The sequence below is a fragment of the Amphiura filiformis genome, chromosome 6 (assembly GCF_039555335.1).
Source record: "Amphiura filiformis chromosome 6, Afil_fr2py, whole genome shotgun sequence".
Classification (NCBI taxonomy): Eukaryota; Metazoa; Echinodermata; class Ophiuroidea; order Amphilepidida; family Amphiuridae; genus Amphiura; species Amphiura filiformis.
The window spans coordinates 74,365,011-74,384,205 of NC_092633.1; the positions used below are offsets into that span (position 1 = coordinate 74,365,011).

Genomic DNA, 19,195 nt, shown 5'->3' on the forward strand with positions numbered 1-19,195 from the left:
CCCTCTGAACATGTCCGGTTTATGCTACTGTATCTGCTGGACAAAGGTGGGATAGAGGGCAATGATACCAGTGTTGTAGTCGAGGACCTCATGTCCGAGGCCAAGGCCAAGGCCAAGGACTTGGTGTCCGAGGCCAAGGCCAAGGCCAAGGACATGGTGTCCGAGGCCAAGGACAACCCTCCGAGGCCAAGGACTTTTGTCTCGAGGCCAAGGCCAAGGACCAAGGACTATCATAATAATGAACCATACTAAACCACGCCCGATCGGAATCAACATAAATAAATTCATTTTCGGTTGTATCATTTTGACCCGGTAATATCGGTGGGATATATATTCATATAAGTCTGCACAAAAAGTAACTCAGCTGTTAAAAATACGCCAATAGATTTTCACAATATTTCAACATAAAAAGAAGGATGGTTTATTTACGCGCATTTTGATACCCCACTTGTCCAATTTTGTTCAATATTGACAATACAGCAGTGTTTTGAAAGAAAAATACCCCAATTTAGAAGTTGCAGTTATTTGTATTGATTTGAAGTAAGCGCGAAGATAATGGCATGCTTTACGTGTTTACAGTACTGGAATTATAACCATTGATCGCTGTAAACTGCAACTTTTAAATTCGGGTATTTTTCTGTAAAAGCACTACTGTGTTGTTAATATTGAACGACATTTGACGAATGGGGTATCAAAATGCGTGTAAATAAATCATGCTTCTCTCTATGTTGAAATATTGTGAAAACAATCATTAGTTCTGAATCTATAGGCGTATTTATAACAGCGGATTTACTTTTTGTGCAGACTTTTGTGCATAGCGGTTGTTTTAGAGAGACTATACATGTAAAGTCTGCCGAGCTTCCAACATGTGTCCAAGGCTAAAAAATGACCCTATGGAATCACGCCACTAAATCAAGATCCTATTCTCTTATGTAAAAGACACAGAAGAATTCGTCATTTTTTCATGGTTAAAATGTCATCGTGCATTCATCGGTGGTACTTTGAACACCAATCTCTACAGCATAGGGCAACTTATGTTGTGACATCATTTTGTTTAATTTAACCCCAAAACGTTATTAACATTTCAGAATTGTTTTTTTACAATTTTTATACTTAGATAGTAAGCAAAACATCCACATATCCTAACTATCACAAAAAATGAGCACATCAGTCTTCATTTGTAAACTTTTTTCGCATTAAAACTGTTGCGGGGCCCTTTTTAGGGGTCGCTGGGGAATAGCTCAAAGGTAGAGACTCGACTAATTATTTCATAGTTCCTTATTCTTTATTTATTTCCAATTTATCACTCGGTCATCCAAATCCAAATCTTCGTTTTCTTTCACCATGTTTTGACCCTCGACCCGGCGGCTCTCAATCGTGAGAGGGCGCTAACCAATAATACCATTGGATATCCGCACCCATTTCCACAAAACCAACCAGACAAAACAGTTTAAATTTTAGATTATCGACAAAAAAAATATATATATATAATACTCACTAGACTAGTACTGTGAACTGAGTGGCGGAGATATTTCCTAGAAATTATTAGCTAAAAATAAACTTAATGGACAAAATCTCACGTAACCACTGTGTCATTTTTAAATTAATTAATTTTTGAACGTCTGGTTGAAAGCACCTAATGAAATGATACAGCGTACAGAAATGATTCAGTGATGATCAAAACAATAAAAACTAGAGAACTAAAGGTGTTGTAAACATGGTAAACTGTTATTTACTTATTGATTGATTGATTGATTGATTGATTGTGTGGAGAATGGATAACGATCTTACGCCCCCTCCCTTCCTGAGCGGTGCTCCCTGAGAAGAAGGGATCGTGGTAGTTCAGACTTCTACCTTTTGTACCTTTTTAGCACGAAAAAAAAATAATTAGGATTTGCTGTATTTTCAATTAAAAAATAATCAGCTGCTTACAAAATTAACTTACAAGTTGCAGGTTGCGAGTACTGTACACTCTATTGATTTAAAATCATTTTCAAGCAACCACTGTAAAATTTCAATATCGTAGGCCTACTTCAGAAAATACTGAAATTTTATATCAAATCCTTTTAAAAAAGATCAACTTTGACCGATGTTTTAACAACTTTTGTTACAAACGTAATCTGACTTTTCTACCCCCCTCCCTCCCTAAGGCTGCGATCACATAGACATACAATATACGGTATTCGCTATACGAAATAAGCTCACATAGGAGTATACTATGTGATCGAATGAGCGTATTTCGTATAGCGAATACCGTATACTTCTATGTGATCTCAGCCTAACGGAAGACTTCAACTTTTGGGCTGTTCCCCTATCTAGACAAGTAGTGAAGATTACAATATAACACACTTATGTGTTTGATCCGCATACCTACCATTTTGATGTCAAAAGCTAGACAGTTATGTGGTATATATGTGCGACAACGCAGCCTAAAATGGGCACTGATCAAACGCAGCAAAATGTAGCTGATGAGATTAACCAAAATAGATAAAATTCATTTTTTTCACAGTTAGGCCTACCCGGTAATCGAAACATGTCCTACAGTAGCGTCCAATGAGTTTCTTAAAATATCTAAAGAACGTCTTGTGTCTATTCGATATTCCTATTTTAGGAATCATATTGGCTGACTGGAATTTTAATATAAAACCACATATTTGGCCTCCATGTGCATGTTTTGCAAAGAGCAAAGATGATAGTTAAGAGTGCACCAAAATATTGGCAAACTGTTTTGTATTTCAATCAGGTACAATAAAAAGCTATCCTTGTCATGTTTCTCTAAAAAGTTTTAATTTATAACTAAACAGCAGATTGCATTGTACTCTTTCACTCTTTAAACATTTGCCTGCATTTTTGGTGATTTTGCCTGTCCTTGTCAGGTCCTTGTTGTCGAGGACCAAGGACTTTGGGGTCGAGGCCAAGGCCAAGGCCAAGGACTACACGTCCGAGGCCAAGGACTACATGTCCGAGGACCAAGGACTTCAAAACCTGTCCTCGAGGAGTCCTCGAGGCCGAGGACTGTACTCGAGGACTACAACACTGAATGATACATTGATAATCATGTTACTAAATGTTCATGATATTCGCAATTTAATTCCTTTTTTTTCTTTGTTGCATGATTTTGCCAGTTAGGTTTTCAATAGGCCTATATTTCAAGGGTTCTATTTAGCATTAATTTTAGGCTGCAGTTTCTTGCTTATTTTTTCTTCAACATTTTCTTAATATATTTGCATAACGGTGTTTTGATGTCTTCAGACTATTGGTTTTTTCCTAGTAATATATATGTTTTCCTGATGTTAAAAAGAGTTCATTTGAACTTGTTTTTCTTCAAAGTTGGAATGTTTCTACCGTTCTTAATATCGTTTTTTTTTTTCATTTAAAAGAAATACATATTAGGGGAAATTTCTATATAGCCTGTGCTGCACACCGACATCGCCTGGCTAATAATTACTTGGTACACAAGAGATACTAAAATCAATACCGGGATCGATACATGTGAATGTCCTATGCACGATTTTGATATTCAGGCGAAAATCTTTGGATACCGGGTAGAAAATGATGAATATCTCCCGTAAATGATTTCGTATAAAGAAACCAGATGTGGTTCCTTGCACTTGAACATACGTGTTGAACAGATATGATAGTCGTTAGCTCACGTATTGAGATAGAAGCTTGCGTCTTGAAAAAATTGACAACAATTCAGATTTTATATGTGCCGAACACCGAGCACTACTAAATAGCGCAGTGTATAGGTCAATCGTAGAGGTAGTATAAAAGCAGTGACCAATGGCGGCCATGCTATAACAAACACACAGCGAAGTCAGTCACCTTGCAATTGTCAGTAGCCTTAGTCAGATGTCCTTCAGCCCATTATGCCTTTCAAAACTATTAAACAGGTCGGATCAAAATGGTCATGCGTGGCGGTGGATTCACCCTACCATGGCGATTTCTGCCATGAAGATATCGGGCGATGACACTGTGTGCTGTGTTTCAACCAAATATACTCACATTATATAAACATAAATATATAGAGAGCCAATAAAATACAGCATATTAAGCCGAATGATGCAAAACTCATTTTACAGTCGGCAGTGTTATCAAATCCACGGTTATGCACCGACTAAAACACAGGGTCAACATTTTGTTCTGTTTGCAGTAAGCGTAGCTAGGGGTGGGGACAGGAAGAAGAGTGCCCCCGACAAAAAATGAAAGAGAAAAAAAAGAAAACAAAAGAAAAGAAAAAAAAGAAAGCGGTTTTCCACCAAAATTCACCCTGATCATGAGCATGTTAAGAGGGTACTACATCCTTGCATTTTTCTCAAAAATGATAGCGCATTGGGGACAAGTAAGATACATATATATTATAGGGGGCAAGGACTACAACTACTGCACTGCAACTCAAGGCAAGTAGTTAATTGATTTATTGATCAAATATTTGTTTTCCCTCATTTTTGACTGTAACTCCACAACTGGTTTGTGTGCTGAAATAAAATTTCCAGTGCAGTAGTTGTAGTCATTGCCCTATAATATACATACCTTACTTGTCACCAATGCGCTCTAATTTTTGAGAAAAAGTCAAAAATAGGCACAAAATTGGGCAGGGGTGTAATACCCCCTTAAATAACTCTTGTTAGGCGAAATAAGGCAGAAAAATTCATGTTATCATCAGTTTGCAATGCAGAATTGTGTCTTTTTTCTGTTAACACAGGTGTATATAGTACATCATAACATAATACACTTTGTTTAGAATTGAATTCTCAAATTCCCTAAAATCAGTACATAACAATGTAGTCTGTAGAAAGAAAGTACTAAATTTGCTTACTTTATGGCAACACTGCAGTTGAAATCCCTAGCTTATTGCTGAATGATGTAAGGCCTGCTACATCAATATTCAGAAGTATAGTTCAAGTGATTATACATTTATCATTTGTTTTTAGACTTTTAAATATGTGCCAATTTCTAGTCATTTGACTAAAATACCTTAAAATGCCGTATTTTGTATACTGGCAACACTTTAAATATCAAAATAGAAATTGAATTCGTTTAATATTTAATATCTACATCAAAAACATTCAATTGTGAGATAACATGATGCACAAACATAAAAAATATGTTTAGTAATACCTAAATACAGGGGAAAAACACTCCAAGTCAAATTGAGCTCTTTTCAACAAATGTGTTATTTTCTGGCAACACTCTGCTTTACTGATATAATCCCCAAGCCATTTATATCAATTTTGAATGGGGCATGGTCTGCTTTGTTCACAACCACAATTACAATATTCTGGGAGTCATGGCCAATAGTTTTTTGCACCTCAAAAATAGGTCAAAATTGCCACTTTTTTTCAAAATGGCAAAACTATAAGTGTTGCCAGGTCAAAAAAAGATACAAACGAGCACCTCATGAATAATTTCATTTTTTTATTGAAAAGTAGAAAGATGGTCCATTGTAAGGATATAATCAAATTTCTTCTATCTTCTCGAATATTGGAGCTATGGCCCGTTCTTTATTAGGCAAATTTCAGCATTTTCAGCCTGAAATGAGCTAAAATCGCCTAAAATACATTCCGGTCGTTACCATGGCAGCGGGTAACATATGAGCGACCAAAGTGGATTTTTACAATCTACACCCAAAGCCCTTTCGACCAACACGATAAAAAAATTTTGACCTTGGCCATCTATGTATGTTAATTAGGTGGGGTGACACTTAAGAGTGAAAGAAACTTACTTGATTTACCGTTTATATACTGACAAACTTAAAATTAAATTCCATGGTCGAGTGTCGTTGTTTCCCGAAATTGAATGCCACTCCAGCAACATCGCTATGTAGCCTCCTTCACAGCCGGTTTCTGTTGTTCACAACAAACCGTGCGCCACATGCAGTTTGGGCCCGAGACTAGAGATAGCCCGGATGTTCGACCGACAGAATTGGACATCTAAGTTTTACTGCTTTTTTACAGAGCAGACAAGAAATGTTTAAAAGGGGTGACATGTATGGATTTGCTACAATGATGAGTGAATGATGAGACATACAGACACTGGTGAAATCACAATTCTTATAAGGGTCTTCTTTCCACTGAGTAGCATCTTACACAATCAAAAATGCGAATATAGCACTGCTCATGGTTGTCATACCTGATTGTATAAATATGCATGCATTCAGGATTTTATATAAAAAAAAGCATAAGTAACTAATTTTTATCAAATTAACCAATCTATGCATTTTGAACATTTATTGCTCCAATCTGCATTCTTTTTAAACCAGATAATGAAGGAAGAGCTGCAATCTCAGAAAATTTGTTTGAACACTTATTCTAATTCACATGTTCTTCTTACAAAAGTGGGCATACTATGAGTCACTGGAAACTAAGAATTATAATAGTGTTGCCTCAATGTTCATCTTCCGTATATCCCCACCCTTCCACACCAATCAATGTTATAAGAAGATATGGTAAAGATGAGCACATTATATGGGGTAGAAGGAGGACCAATTTCAATTAGGCCTTGAAAGGATTTGAAGAATTTTGCCTGAGATTGTAGCTGTAATTAATTAAATATTCTTTCAGTAATCATTGGTTTTTGGTTTTCCTCCATTTTAGTTGGGTCACCATGTGATGAGTCACCATGTGGTCCAGGTACCTGCATGAATATAGGTGATGATGAGTATGTATGCTTATGCCCTGCTCTATATCTGGGTGACAACTGCGAGACTACTATTGGTACGTCAAATTTAATACTATTTGCCTAATAGTCTTTAATCTAAATTTAAACAAATACTCAGTAAAATAACTAATAGCAGCAACTGACTGAGAGAAAAGACAATGCAAAAAGACACCTAACCACACCCAGACTAATAATGCACAATTACTGTTACTACTTGGACTGGAGGTTAATAACTGTGCATCAGTTATTTTGAGGGCATTGTGAAAAATCTAAACATTTTGCCTTTGGAACCGAGGAATATGCCGATACACACGTCATGTCATTCTAACTGATACTGTTGTTATTTCTAACACAGTCCCTTTAAATGCCACTATTATGATTTTTTTTAGAAATTCTCTGTTTCACTTAATATTTTCACATTTATTCAATTTTTAAAAATCTAGATAAAGATACATGTAGACCAGAGAATCGTATAACAGAGGACGGCATGACAGATTGCATGAAAGCCATCAAGACCATCATGGCAGACCCCAGTGCCTTTTGGTTTGGAACCAACTACACAGAGAGATGCCCCATACCTGCATTTACTGTTGAATGTTTGAATCCAGATCCAAGACCAGGGTCTATGGCACAGAGACTGTTTGGTAATAGCTCTTCTATTGATGAGATGCTCACAAGTTATCTGGATGTTGTCATCCATGAAAAGCCAGGTAAACAATTATTTGCATGTTTTTTTCTATCTATCTACCACCCATGGGCTTTTAGGTTTAAAACTGTCATAGCAACCTAGTACAAATGGTGCTTTTTTGTTCAATTAATATTGGAAAAACAAATTGTGTCTATATGTAAAGTCGTTACACACTTGCTTATACTTGGTTGTATTCCTTGGATATTGGGGAAGGATAAATTTTGAATTATTTCACATACCGTAAATGTTCGACTAATGAAAAATATGGGCTCTCTGGACAGAAACAAGAAGTGCCCTCCCATAAAAATCCCACCAGCAAATAAGGGCAGGTACCCTTAATTCTTGTTGGGATTTTTAGAGGGAGCTCTCTATTTGTATATGAAATTTACCCCAAGTCAAAGGAGCACAGGTGCGCCATTATTGTAAAACTTACTAGAGGTATAAATGCTGATTTATAGTAACAAATAAGTATGCTGATTAATAAAATCTAACCTCAAATTGTTGGTTTCTAATTAAGAGCAATTTTGATTGGTTACAAAGAGGTTTATATCATATAGTGAGCCAATCAGAGATATGGTAAAATGACCAGTAGGGCTGAAGGGGATGCAGCTTAAAAGTGTAATGAGATCTAAAAGCTCTGTTTTGATTGGTTACTCAGATGATTACATCATGTAATTTGCCAATCACAGGTACTTTGACGTCATATGACCTTTAAGATTGTTTTAGAACCTGTAAATCTCACTTATCTTGTGCAATTAATGTGCAGGTACCTACCAAGGATGCGGTAACACATTTGTATCATCTGTTGAAGCTGACCATGTATTGGACCCAGTGAATCCTCCTCTGATCACACCATACCAGTCATCAAAAGGTTTCAGTGTCTCTATAGAAGGACAGCTAGACCCTGATGCACAGTACACTCTCATTATACAAGATGCAGGCTTCTTATTTTTACATGGCCTCTTTATCAATATACCAGGAGATGACCTTGATATTGCAGATGGAGAGGTATGCTTATGTGTTTTGTAATGTTGGCATTATCAAGCCAATTGAATAATGTAACTTCAACAGGTACACCTTGTTGAAACAAAAAAATTGTAATCAGACTCGTAGCCAGGGGGTGCAAGGTCTACAAAAGGTCTGTGTTTAGGGAAAACATTTTCAAGAAGGTCCCAATTAGGAAAAAAATAACAAAGGAACCATGTTTTTACTTTAAACTGTTCAATATAGCCCCAAAGAGTCAATTTGTAGTTGATGAAGTCCACTTCTTGCATACAAGAAATTGGGGGGGGGGGAGGTCCACATTCTGACATTTCCACAAAAAAATTACTGTTTTTTACTGTCAAACCGTTGTATATTGAAGCATTTTCATTTATTTTTAAGGTGTAATAAGGAACCTTCCAAAAAGGACTTGTCTATTCCCTCTTTAACTTTGTCTTGCTTAAGAAGACACCCACAGTATTCACCCTTAGGTCTGTATGCACAAAACAATTTAGCCCAGGTCTAATGTTAGACCTAGTCTAGCATAAGACCTGGTCTAATTAGGAGATAGACTTACGGAAGGATCCCTTTAATCTTTAATCTTCAAGTTTACTCCTAGCAAAGTCCAAATGTTAAACCACAGCCAGGTGTAGAGTTAGACCTGGTCTAACTTGTTTTGTGCATACATATCTTGGAGTGCACATATTTGTTGCGCCTCCCCTTACATGGTTTGTGCTAGAAATAAAAACGTTGATACTATCAAATTATAGATGAATAGAAAGTTAACTGATCATTATTGTGCATTTTGATTTGATTATTCAGGCTATTTTAGACTACTTAGGTCCTCTGTACATCAGAGAAGACCCACCAAACCCATACGTCTTCATGCTATTCCAACAAGAAGAAAACAACATGGTGGTTTCAATATCAGCTCGTGGTGGATTCCAAGCTGGAAACTTTGCCAATGATATGAATTTGATAGGTAAGCTGTACAGAATAACACTGTGTATGTTCTTATTTATCTGGGAAAATTAAAATTGGGTTTAAATTATTCTACTCCACAAGAAGACTCAATGTTTGTTAGATGAAATAGTCACAGTTGGTAGTGTAGTTTAAGACTGTGTGGGAGTGAATCAACTCCAAGAATCCATGGTATTAAATAAAACTCAAATATGTTTGGCCACAGTAAGGCAAATCAAGCAATCTGATGCTAACCATGTTTGCCTGAGTTTAGGCCATCTTAATTAAATCCTGTGTCTCAAAGCTGCCGCGTGCATTAGTAAAATGGTGCACATAGTCCTCTTAAAAGAAATTCATTTTTTTTAATGTCTTTTTATTTGAATTTTTTTAACAAAAAGGCAAAAATAAATCCCAGAATTCATATTTGATCATAAGTTTCAGATTTTTTTCCAAATTTTGGACACGAAAACAATATAAGAGAAGAATGATAGTTTGAAGCAGTGACTTTATTTCTCTACTATTCCAACATTTACAACATTAAATAATTTTTGCACAAATTCTTGTCCGAAATCCTGAACTGACACATAAAAAGGTAAACATAAAAAATTACATTATAAAAAAGCATTACTCATTAGGTTTTCCATTTCTCACAAGCTTTGAGACACAGGATTTAATTAAGGGTGGTCTTAACCCTGGAATTATAGAAACTTTCGGGCTAAATTATTAGTCTAAAGAATATAAAAGTATACATTTTTAGACTGGAAATGACTTGCTGAATTCATCTGTGAGGTCAATTTGGGCCAAAATGCTCATTTTGGAGAAAATCCCAAAAAGCGGGTTTTTGGCCCAAATTTTTGTGCAACGTAACAAAAAAATTGTGTGGCCAAAAAAAAATTTTTATTAATTTTTAAAAAACTAGATGAAAATATCTGGGGACCGTTTTTTTTATTTTTTTGAATTTTGACCAACTTTGAGAAAAGTAAAAAATACTAAAAAAAAAAAAAAAAAAAAAAAAAAAGACTGATTTTCGCACAAATTTCAAATATTTTTGGTGAAGTTGGTCAAAAACGGTCCCTAGATATTTTTATCTAGTTTTTAAAAATTAATAAAAAAATTTTTTTGGTCAAACAATTTTTGGGCCAAAAAACCCGTTATTTGTGATTTTCTTCAAAAATGAGCATTTTGGCCCAAATTGGACCTCACAGATGAATTCATCAAGTCATTTCCATTCTAAAAATGTATACATTTTTATATTCTTTAGACTAATAATTTAGCAGTTATGAGGCCCGAAAGTTTTCATAATTCCAGGGTTCAGACCAACCTTCAGATGGCCTTATATTATAATTACATGTATGTGTGTGTAGGGGACACACACCTGACTCTAAACTATAAAATGAGGCAGCACCTGCAAAAAAGGCTGCAACAGGACCATCCCTGCTTTTTATTAGCGGCAATGGATTGCTGATAGCATAAAAATGCATTTGATATGATGCTATGTATGGCTATATGAATGGACCATGGTTCGCTGCAATTTAACCAGGTGTAACCGTGGTGAGATAGTGAAAGTTACATCCCTGTTTAAGGGTTTTGACCTACATCCGTGTTTGATAGCAGGAGCACGTTGTAATAGGTTTTTTGTGGGGAGTGCATGCATGTAATGATATCCTCTGGCTGATACACTCATTTTGTATCCAAATCATTCATTTAATGTTTTTTTTCCAAACAGGACCGATTGCAGTCAACTGGCTTATGTCAACCACAGATGCCTATGCTGCTGGGTATCACCAACACTCTAATGGTTACAATATCTGCCCTATTATTGTACAACAAGGTAATTTTATGCAATTTCATTCCATCAAAAAGAAATTGGTTATTTAAAGATAATTCCAATAATGCATGAAATGAAATCATAACATCAAAATATATTATTATTATCTAATCATATTTTATTCATAAAAAAGACAAAGAATGTACAAGAACATGGTTTGGGAGACCCAAACACATGCAGGGTAAACAGTAAAAGCATTTAAACATTTACAATTCATCACAAATTCAGTTCAAAATTGGATCAAATTGAACTTGACATGAAGTCTCTAGATTTGTAAATCTCATTAAAAAACAAAATATACAAAATGACTTTGACATGCCTGGTACAATTCTTCAATTTATGTTATAAGTAGTGTAATGGTTACAAGTTTTAACAAAATTGTTGGATGATTAAAGTGACTATTGAGCAGTTTTACATATTCAAAACAAGAATGTGGATGAACTTTGATAAGGGCAGTTCAATTTTCCAACTCAAGCTTTTAGCAATCTCACAACAAAATTGACAAAGTGAGGAATGAAACTGCACTGTTTATTTTTTCACCAATTCCTTTGGTCCAATTAGTCAACATACAAGACCAATTTTTGGCCATATGGCTATACTGATAATAAGTAATTTATAATAACACTAGTTTGATCAAACCTTTCCTTACAAGACCAATATGATTATATGATTTGTTTTGTTTGCTATCCACACAGCTGAGCGTGAGTTAGATTTGTACCACATCCCCAATGATGTACAATTCACCACCAGTGTCAATATAGAGTACTTCTCCCCTGCAATGGACTTTTCTGCATGCTGCAATGACTACTCATTCCAGTAAGTGAATACTCTCATATATATTCCATCTGAAACACAGCAGGAGCATAACAAAATGTGTAAATGTGTATTCTTCTGTAAAAATGGGAACAATTGTGTCAAAGTGGACTTAATCCTAATAAAACAAAAGCTAAATTGGATTTATATCATTTTATTCATTTCAGAGATACCAACTACACTCTCAACCCCATAGGAGACATGGAAGTATCACCTTTTGACAATAGAATGCAACCTAATGTTAACTTTGTCAAAATGTCATTTTCACCTAGTCCTCTTGATTTTGAAGGTAGGTGTGCAAAATATACTTATGAATTATGAGATGGTTTTAGTCTTTTGCAAGTTTTGATTCTAAGAAACTTATATTGCACCAGCTTGTGCCCGCCAGACGTGATCAGACGAGCCACTCGCACCTGTCTCTTATGCTAAGTCATGCACTCACCAAGCCAGCCTTGAGAGCCTTGTCAACTGGCAGAATTTTCATCCATATTGCAGTCCATGTTTGTTATACTAGCTGCAAACAGTTTTGACAAGTTCATAAATAAAGAAGTAACTGTAAGGTAGCAGGGGATGCCAGAGGTACCACTGCTTTACCACTTACTCCCTTGTATTTTGTTGTAGAGGAGATTTCCCTTGCAGAAAGATATTATTTTCATGCTTTTTCTTCAAGATACAAAGGTTTTTATTATAGAACTCTGATCCCCTCTGGATGAAAGTCTGACAACTAGTTAACTTTAGCATACTCATTATGAATCCCATTTTGTACCACTTTCAAGTTACTTTGTAACCTTGAAGTAAATAAACAGTACCAACTTTATGTTAAATATATAAAAACAATATAATATTTAATTATATTTTTTCCCTAACAGGTGAACTCCTTACTTTGCTGATGATTGATCCAGACATAGATACCAATGACGCAGTCGGGACTAAAGAGCGCCCTCTCGCTCACTGGTTAACCATGAATATCCCTAATGGCATGGTAGAAGCAGGAGATACTGTCCTTCCCTACCGATCGTCTATGCCACCTGCTGGTACAGGGCATAGGTATCAGTTCCTATTGTACAAACAGAATGGAGCTTTGAATGTGAATCCCAAGGATTATGCTCCAGACTGCCAGGTGCCACATATAGCAAACAGGTTAGTATCCATAGCAATTAGTGGGTTGCAACCCAATTCTGAATTGGGGTCATGAGTAGTCCAGGTTATAAGAAATGGGATTCCACTGAAAAAGAAGCAGCTTAGAACCCCTGGTTTAATGATATCATTGATAAGATTCAACACTGAAAGCCTTGAATTAGTTTTTGTGCTACTGTCGATATGCTTATTTTTTTATTAGATTCAAATCACTATTTGACTTAAGCATCATGTATACGAAACAGTTGCCTCTAGATAATTTGTTTCTACTCACGATTAATCTCTCACAGAGTGTTTTTTTGTTTTTTTTTTTTTTTTGGAATGAAAAGGGGCGAGTTGAATTTAATGTACTTTTTATATATTTAAAGGTGCCTGTTTGAAATTGAGCGATTTGTGAGTGAGAATTCGTTGGAATTCTTGGGTGCTACTTGGTACACATCTTACAGTGATGCCTATTTAGCCTATGGTAGACTTCAACAAGGAGGAGAGCCTAATGAAGTATGCCAGTTTATAGAGGGATTCCAAGATCCTTGTCCTACTGGTAGGTGTATTAATTGTCTGTCTGTCTGTCTGATTGTCTATCTGTTTGTAATATGTGACCCATCAGATCAAAACACATATCTGGGTGACAACTGCGAGACTACAATTGGTACGTCAAATTTAATACTATTCACCTGATAGTCTTTAACCTAAATTTAAACAAATACTCAGTAAAATAACTAATAGCAGCATCTGACTGGGAGAAAAGACAATGCAAAATGCAAAAAGACCACTTAACACACCCAGACTAATAATACAAAATTACTGTTACTACTTGGACTGGAGGTTAATAACTGTGCATCGGTTATTTGGAGGGCATTGTGAAAAATCTCAACATTTTGCCTTTGGAACCGAGGAATATGCCGATACACACGTCATGTCATTCTAACTGATACTGTTGTTATTTATGACACAGTCACTTTAAATGCCACTATTATGATTTCTTGTAAATTCTCTGTTTCACTTAATATTTTCACATTTATTTAACTTTTAAAAATCTAGATAAAGATACATGTAGACCAGAGAATCGTATAACAGAGGACGGCATGACAGATTGCATGAAAGCCATCAAGACCATTATGGCAGACCCCAGTGCCTTTTGGTTTGGAACCAACTACACAGAGAGATGCCCCATACCTGCGTTTACTGTTGAATGTTTGAATCCAGATCCAAGACCAGGGTCTATGGCACAGAGACTGTTTGGTAATAGCTCTTCTATTGATGAGATGCTCACAAGTTATCTGGATGTTATCATCCATGAAAAGCCAGGTAAACAATTATTTGCATGTTTTTTTCTATCTATCTACCACCCATGGGCTTTTAGGTTTAAAACTGTCATAGCAACCTAGTACAAATGGTGCTTTTTTGTTCAATTAATATTGGAAAAACAAATTGTGTCTATATGTAAAGTCGTTACACACTTCCTTATACTTGGTTGTTTTACTTGGATATTGGGGAAGGATAAATTTTGAATTACTTCACATACCGTAAATGTTCGACTAATGAAAAATATGGGCTCTCTGGACATAACTGGAATTTTAGACAGAAACAAGAAGTGCCCTCCCATAAAAATCCCACCAGCAAATAAGGGCAGGTACCCTTAATTCTTGTTGGGATTTTTAGAGGAGGGAGCTCTCTATTTGTATATGAAATTTACCCTAAGTCAAAGGAGCACAGGTGCGCCATTATTGTAAAACTTACTAGAGGTATAAATGCTGATTTATAGTAACAAATAAGTATGCTGATTAATAAAATCTAACCTCAAATTATTGGTTTCTAATTAAGAGCAATTTTGATTGGTTACAAAGAGGTTTATATCATGAGCCAATTAGAGATATGGTAAAATGACCAGTAGGGCTGAAGGGGTGCAGCTTAAAAGTGTAATGAGATCTTAAAGCTCTATTTTGTTTGGTTATTCAGATGATTACATCATGTAATTTGCCAATCAGAGGTACTTTGACATCATATGACCTTTAAGATTGTTTTAGAACCTGTAAATCTCACTTATCTTGTGCAATTAATGTGCAGGTACCTACCAAGGATGCGGTAACACATTTGTATCATCTGTTGAAGCTGACCATGTATTGGACCCAGTGAATCCTCCTCTGATCAAACCATACCAGTCATCAAAAGGTTTCAGTGTCTTTATAGAAGGACAGCTAGACCCTGATGCACAGTACACTCTCATCATACAAGATGCAGGCTTCTTATTTTTACATGGCCTCTTTATCAATATACCAGGAGATGACCTTGATATTGCAGATGGAGAGGTATGCTTACATGTTATGTAATGATGGCGTTATCAAATCAATTGAAATGATATGTCGCTTCAACATGTTCACCTTGTTGAAACAAAATAATTTGTAATCAGGCCCGTAGCCAGGGGGTGCAAGGTCTACAAAAGGTCAGTGTTTAGGGTAAACATTTTCAAGAAGGTCCAAATTAGGAAAAAAAATAACAAAGAAACCACATTTTCATGTTCAACTGTTCAATATAGCCCCAAAGAGTCAATTATTAGGGGATGAAGTCCACTTCTTGCATACAAGAAATTGTGGGGGGAGGGGAGGTCCACATTTTGACATTTCCACAGAAAAATTGCACATGCCGAATTTGTGTGAACCCAAATGTCAAACCGTTGTATATTGACGTTTTTTTTTTTTCATTATTTTTAAGGTGTAATAAGGAACCTTCCAAAAAGGACTTGTCTATTCCCTCTTAACTTTGTCTTGCTCAACAATACACTCACAGTATTCACCCTTAGGTCTGTATGCACAATAGAAATTTGAATAGAAAGTTGACTGATCATTATATTTCCTTTTTAATTTGATCATTCAGGTTATTTTAGACTACTTAGGTCCTCTGTTCATCAGAGAAGACCCACCAAACCCATACGTCTTTATGCTATTCCAGCAAGAAGAAAACAACATGGTGGTTTCAATATCAGCTCGTGGTGGATTCCAAGCTGGAAACTTTGCCAATGATATGAATTTGATAGGTAAGCTGTATAGAATAGCACTGTGTATGTTATTATTTATCTGGGAAAATTAAAATTGTGTTTAAATTATTCTACTCCATTTGAAGACTCAATGTTTGTTAGATGAAATAGTCACAGTTGGTAGTGTAGTTTAAGACTGTGTGGGAGTGAATCAACTCCAAGAATCCATGGTATTAAATAAAACTCAAATATGTTTGGCCACAGTAAGGCAAATCAAGCAATCTGATGCTAACCATGTTTGCCTAAGTTTAGGCCATCTTAATTAAATCCTGTGTCTCAAAGCTGCCGCGCGCATTAGTAAAATGGTGCACGTAGTCCTCTTTGAAGAAATACATTTTTTATGTCTTTTTATTTGAATTTTTTTAACAAAAAGGCAAAAATAAATCCCAGAATTCATATTTGATCATAAGTTTCAGATTTTTTTCCAAATTTTGGGCATGAAAACAATAAAAGAGAAGAATGATAGTTTGTAGCAGTGACTTTATTTCTCTACTATTCCAACATTTGCAACATTAAGATAATTTTTGCACAAAATTCTTGTCCGAAATCCTGAACTGAAACATAAAAAAAATACATTAAAAAAAAAGCATTCCTCATTAGGTTTTCCATTTCTCACAAGCTTTGAGACACAGGATTTAATTAAGATGGCCTTATATTACATGTATGTTTGTGTAGGGGAAACACACCTGACTCTAAACTATAAAATGAGGAAGCACCTGCAAAAAAGGCTGCAACGGGGACCATCCTTGCTTTTTATTAGCTGCAATGGATTGCTGATAGCATAAAAATGCATTTCATATTATGCTGCAATTTAACCAGGTGTAACCATGGTCAGAAAGTTACATCCCTGTTTAAGGGTTTTGACCTACATCCATGTTTGATAGCAGGATCATGTAATAGGTGTGTATGTGGGGAGTGCATGCCTGTAATGATATCCTCTGGCTGATACACTCATTTTTTTCAAACAGGACCGATTGCAGTCAATTGGCTTATGTCAACCACAGATGCATATGCTGCAGGGTATCACCAACACTCTAATGGTTACAATATCTGCCCCATCATTGTACAACAAGGTAATTTTGTGTAATTTCATTCCATCAAAAAGATATTGGTTATTTGTGACACGATCTGGTCCATGGGAGCCAAAGGAGGCATTTTTGAATATTGAATTACTGTAATTATTACATTATACTTACAATAGGCTATCATTTACTGAAAACGCCAAAGGTCTAGCATACTTGATTCAAAAGTTATGAAGCTTTTTGATGTCTATTTTCTTATGTATTTTATTGTTTTTTTACTCCATATTTTTACCTTTATCTCAGTTTCAAATTTGCCGCCTTTGGCCTCCATAGACCATATCGTGTCACATTAAAAGATAATTCCAATAATGCATGAAATGAGATCATAACATCAAAATATATTATTATTATCTAAATCATATTTTATTCATAAAAAAGACAAAGAATGTACAAGAACATGGTTTGGGAGACCCAAACACATGCAGTGTAAACAGTAAAAGCATTTAAACATTCACAATTCATCACAAATTCAGTTCGAAATTGGATCAAATTGAACTTGACATGAAGTCTCGAGATTTGTAAATATCAATAAAAAACAAAATATACAAAATGACTTTGTGACATGCCTGGTACAGTTCTTCAATTTATGTTATAAGTAGTGTAATGGCTACAAGTTAGCAAAATTGTTGGATGATTGAAGTGACTATTGAGCAGTTTTACATATTCAAAAGAAAAATGTGGAGGAACTTTGATAAGGGCAGTTCAACTTATACATTTCAAGCTTAGGTTAACTTAGCAATCTCACCACAAAATTGATCAAGTGAGAAATGAAAATCCACTGTTTGTTTTTTCATAAATTTCTTTGTCAACATACTAGACCAATTTTGGGCCATATATGGCCATACTGATGATAAATAATTTATAATTACTATAGTTTGATAAAAACCTTTCCTTACAAAACATCACTACGCTGAATGAAGACGCCGTGATGGTGTCGCAAGCTACGTCGCTGCTCAATGAAGACTCTGAAAAAGGTAACTTTTTAAGCAAATGTCAAACATGACAGAGTCCAATATCAGTATACACGCTGCTAAGACTAATATGATTATTATTTATTTTGTTTGCTATCCACACAGCTGAGCGTGAGTTAGATTTGTACCACATCCCCAATGATGTACAATTCACCACCAGTGTCAATATAGAGTACTTCTCTCCTGCAATGGACTTCTCTGCATGCTGTAATGACTACTCATTCCAGTAAGTAAATACTCTCATATTTCTAATTCCGTCTGAAGCATAGCAGGAGCATAAGATAAATGTGTAAATGTGTATTCATCTGTAAAAATGGGAACAATTGTGTTAAAGTGAACTTAATCCTAATAAAACAAAAGCTCAATTGGATTCGCATCATTTTATTCATTTCAGAGATACCAACTACACTCTCAACCCCATTGGAGACATGGAAATATCACCTTTTGACAATAGAATGCAACCTAATGTTAACTTTGTCAAAATGTCATTTTCACCTAGTCCTCTTGATTTTGAAGGTAAGTGCACAAAATATACTTATGAATTATGACATGGTTTTAGTCTTTTGCAAGTTCAGTGATTCTAAGAAACTTATATTGCACCAGCTTGTGACCGCCGGACATGATCAGACGAGTCACTCGCACCAGTCGCTTATGCCAAGTCATGCACTCACCAAGTCAGCCTTGAGAGCCGTGTCAAATGGCAGAACTTTCATCCACATTGCAGTCCATGTTTGGTATACTAGCTGCAAACAGATTTGACAAGTTCATAGTAGCCAGGGGATGCCAAAGATACCACTGCTTTACCACTTACTCTCTTGTATTTTGTTGTACAGGTAGATTTCCCTTGCAGGAAGATATTATTTTCATGCTTTTTCTTCAAGATACAAAGGTTTTTATTATAGAAGTCTGACAACTAGTTAACTTTGGCATACTCATTATGAATCCCATTTTTGTACCACTTTCAAGTTACTTTGTAACCTTGAAGTAAATAAACAGTACCAACTTTATGTTAAATAAATAAAAACAATATTTAATTACATT

The 19,195-nt window shown here is 35.5% G+C and overlaps 1 protein-coding gene across 1 annotated transcript in view; it reads left to right on the plus strand.

Moving 5' to 3' along the window:
• The window catches only part of LOC140156015 (uncharacterized), a 193,137-nt gene that overhangs the window by 128,544 nt on the left and 45,398 nt on the right, over nt 1-19,195 (plus strand). Inside the window, exons 41-55 of the mRNA XM_072179104.1 lie at nt 6,597-6,716; nt 7,104-7,370; nt 8,115-8,356; nt 9,152-9,311; nt 11,016-11,120; nt 11,813-11,933; nt 12,098-12,219; nt 12,800-13,070; nt 13,436-13,608; nt 14,109-14,375; nt 15,135-15,376; nt 15,942-16,101; nt 17,070-17,174; nt 18,260-18,380; nt 18,549-18,670. Of these exons, the coding sequence (XP_072035205.1) occupies nt 6,597-6,716; nt 7,104-7,370; nt 8,115-8,356; nt 9,152-9,311; nt 11,016-11,120; nt 11,813-11,933; nt 12,098-12,219; nt 12,800-13,070; nt 13,436-13,608; nt 14,109-14,375; nt 15,135-15,376; nt 15,942-16,101; nt 17,070-17,174; nt 18,260-18,380; nt 18,549-18,670 (2,598 nt within the window). The remainder of the gene's footprint in view (nt 1-6,596; nt 6,717-7,103; nt 7,371-8,114; nt 8,357-9,151; nt 9,312-11,015; nt 11,121-11,812; nt 11,934-12,097; nt 12,220-12,799; nt 13,071-13,435; nt 13,609-14,108; nt 14,376-15,134; nt 15,377-15,941; nt 16,102-17,069; nt 17,175-18,259; nt 18,381-18,548; nt 18,671-19,195) is intronic.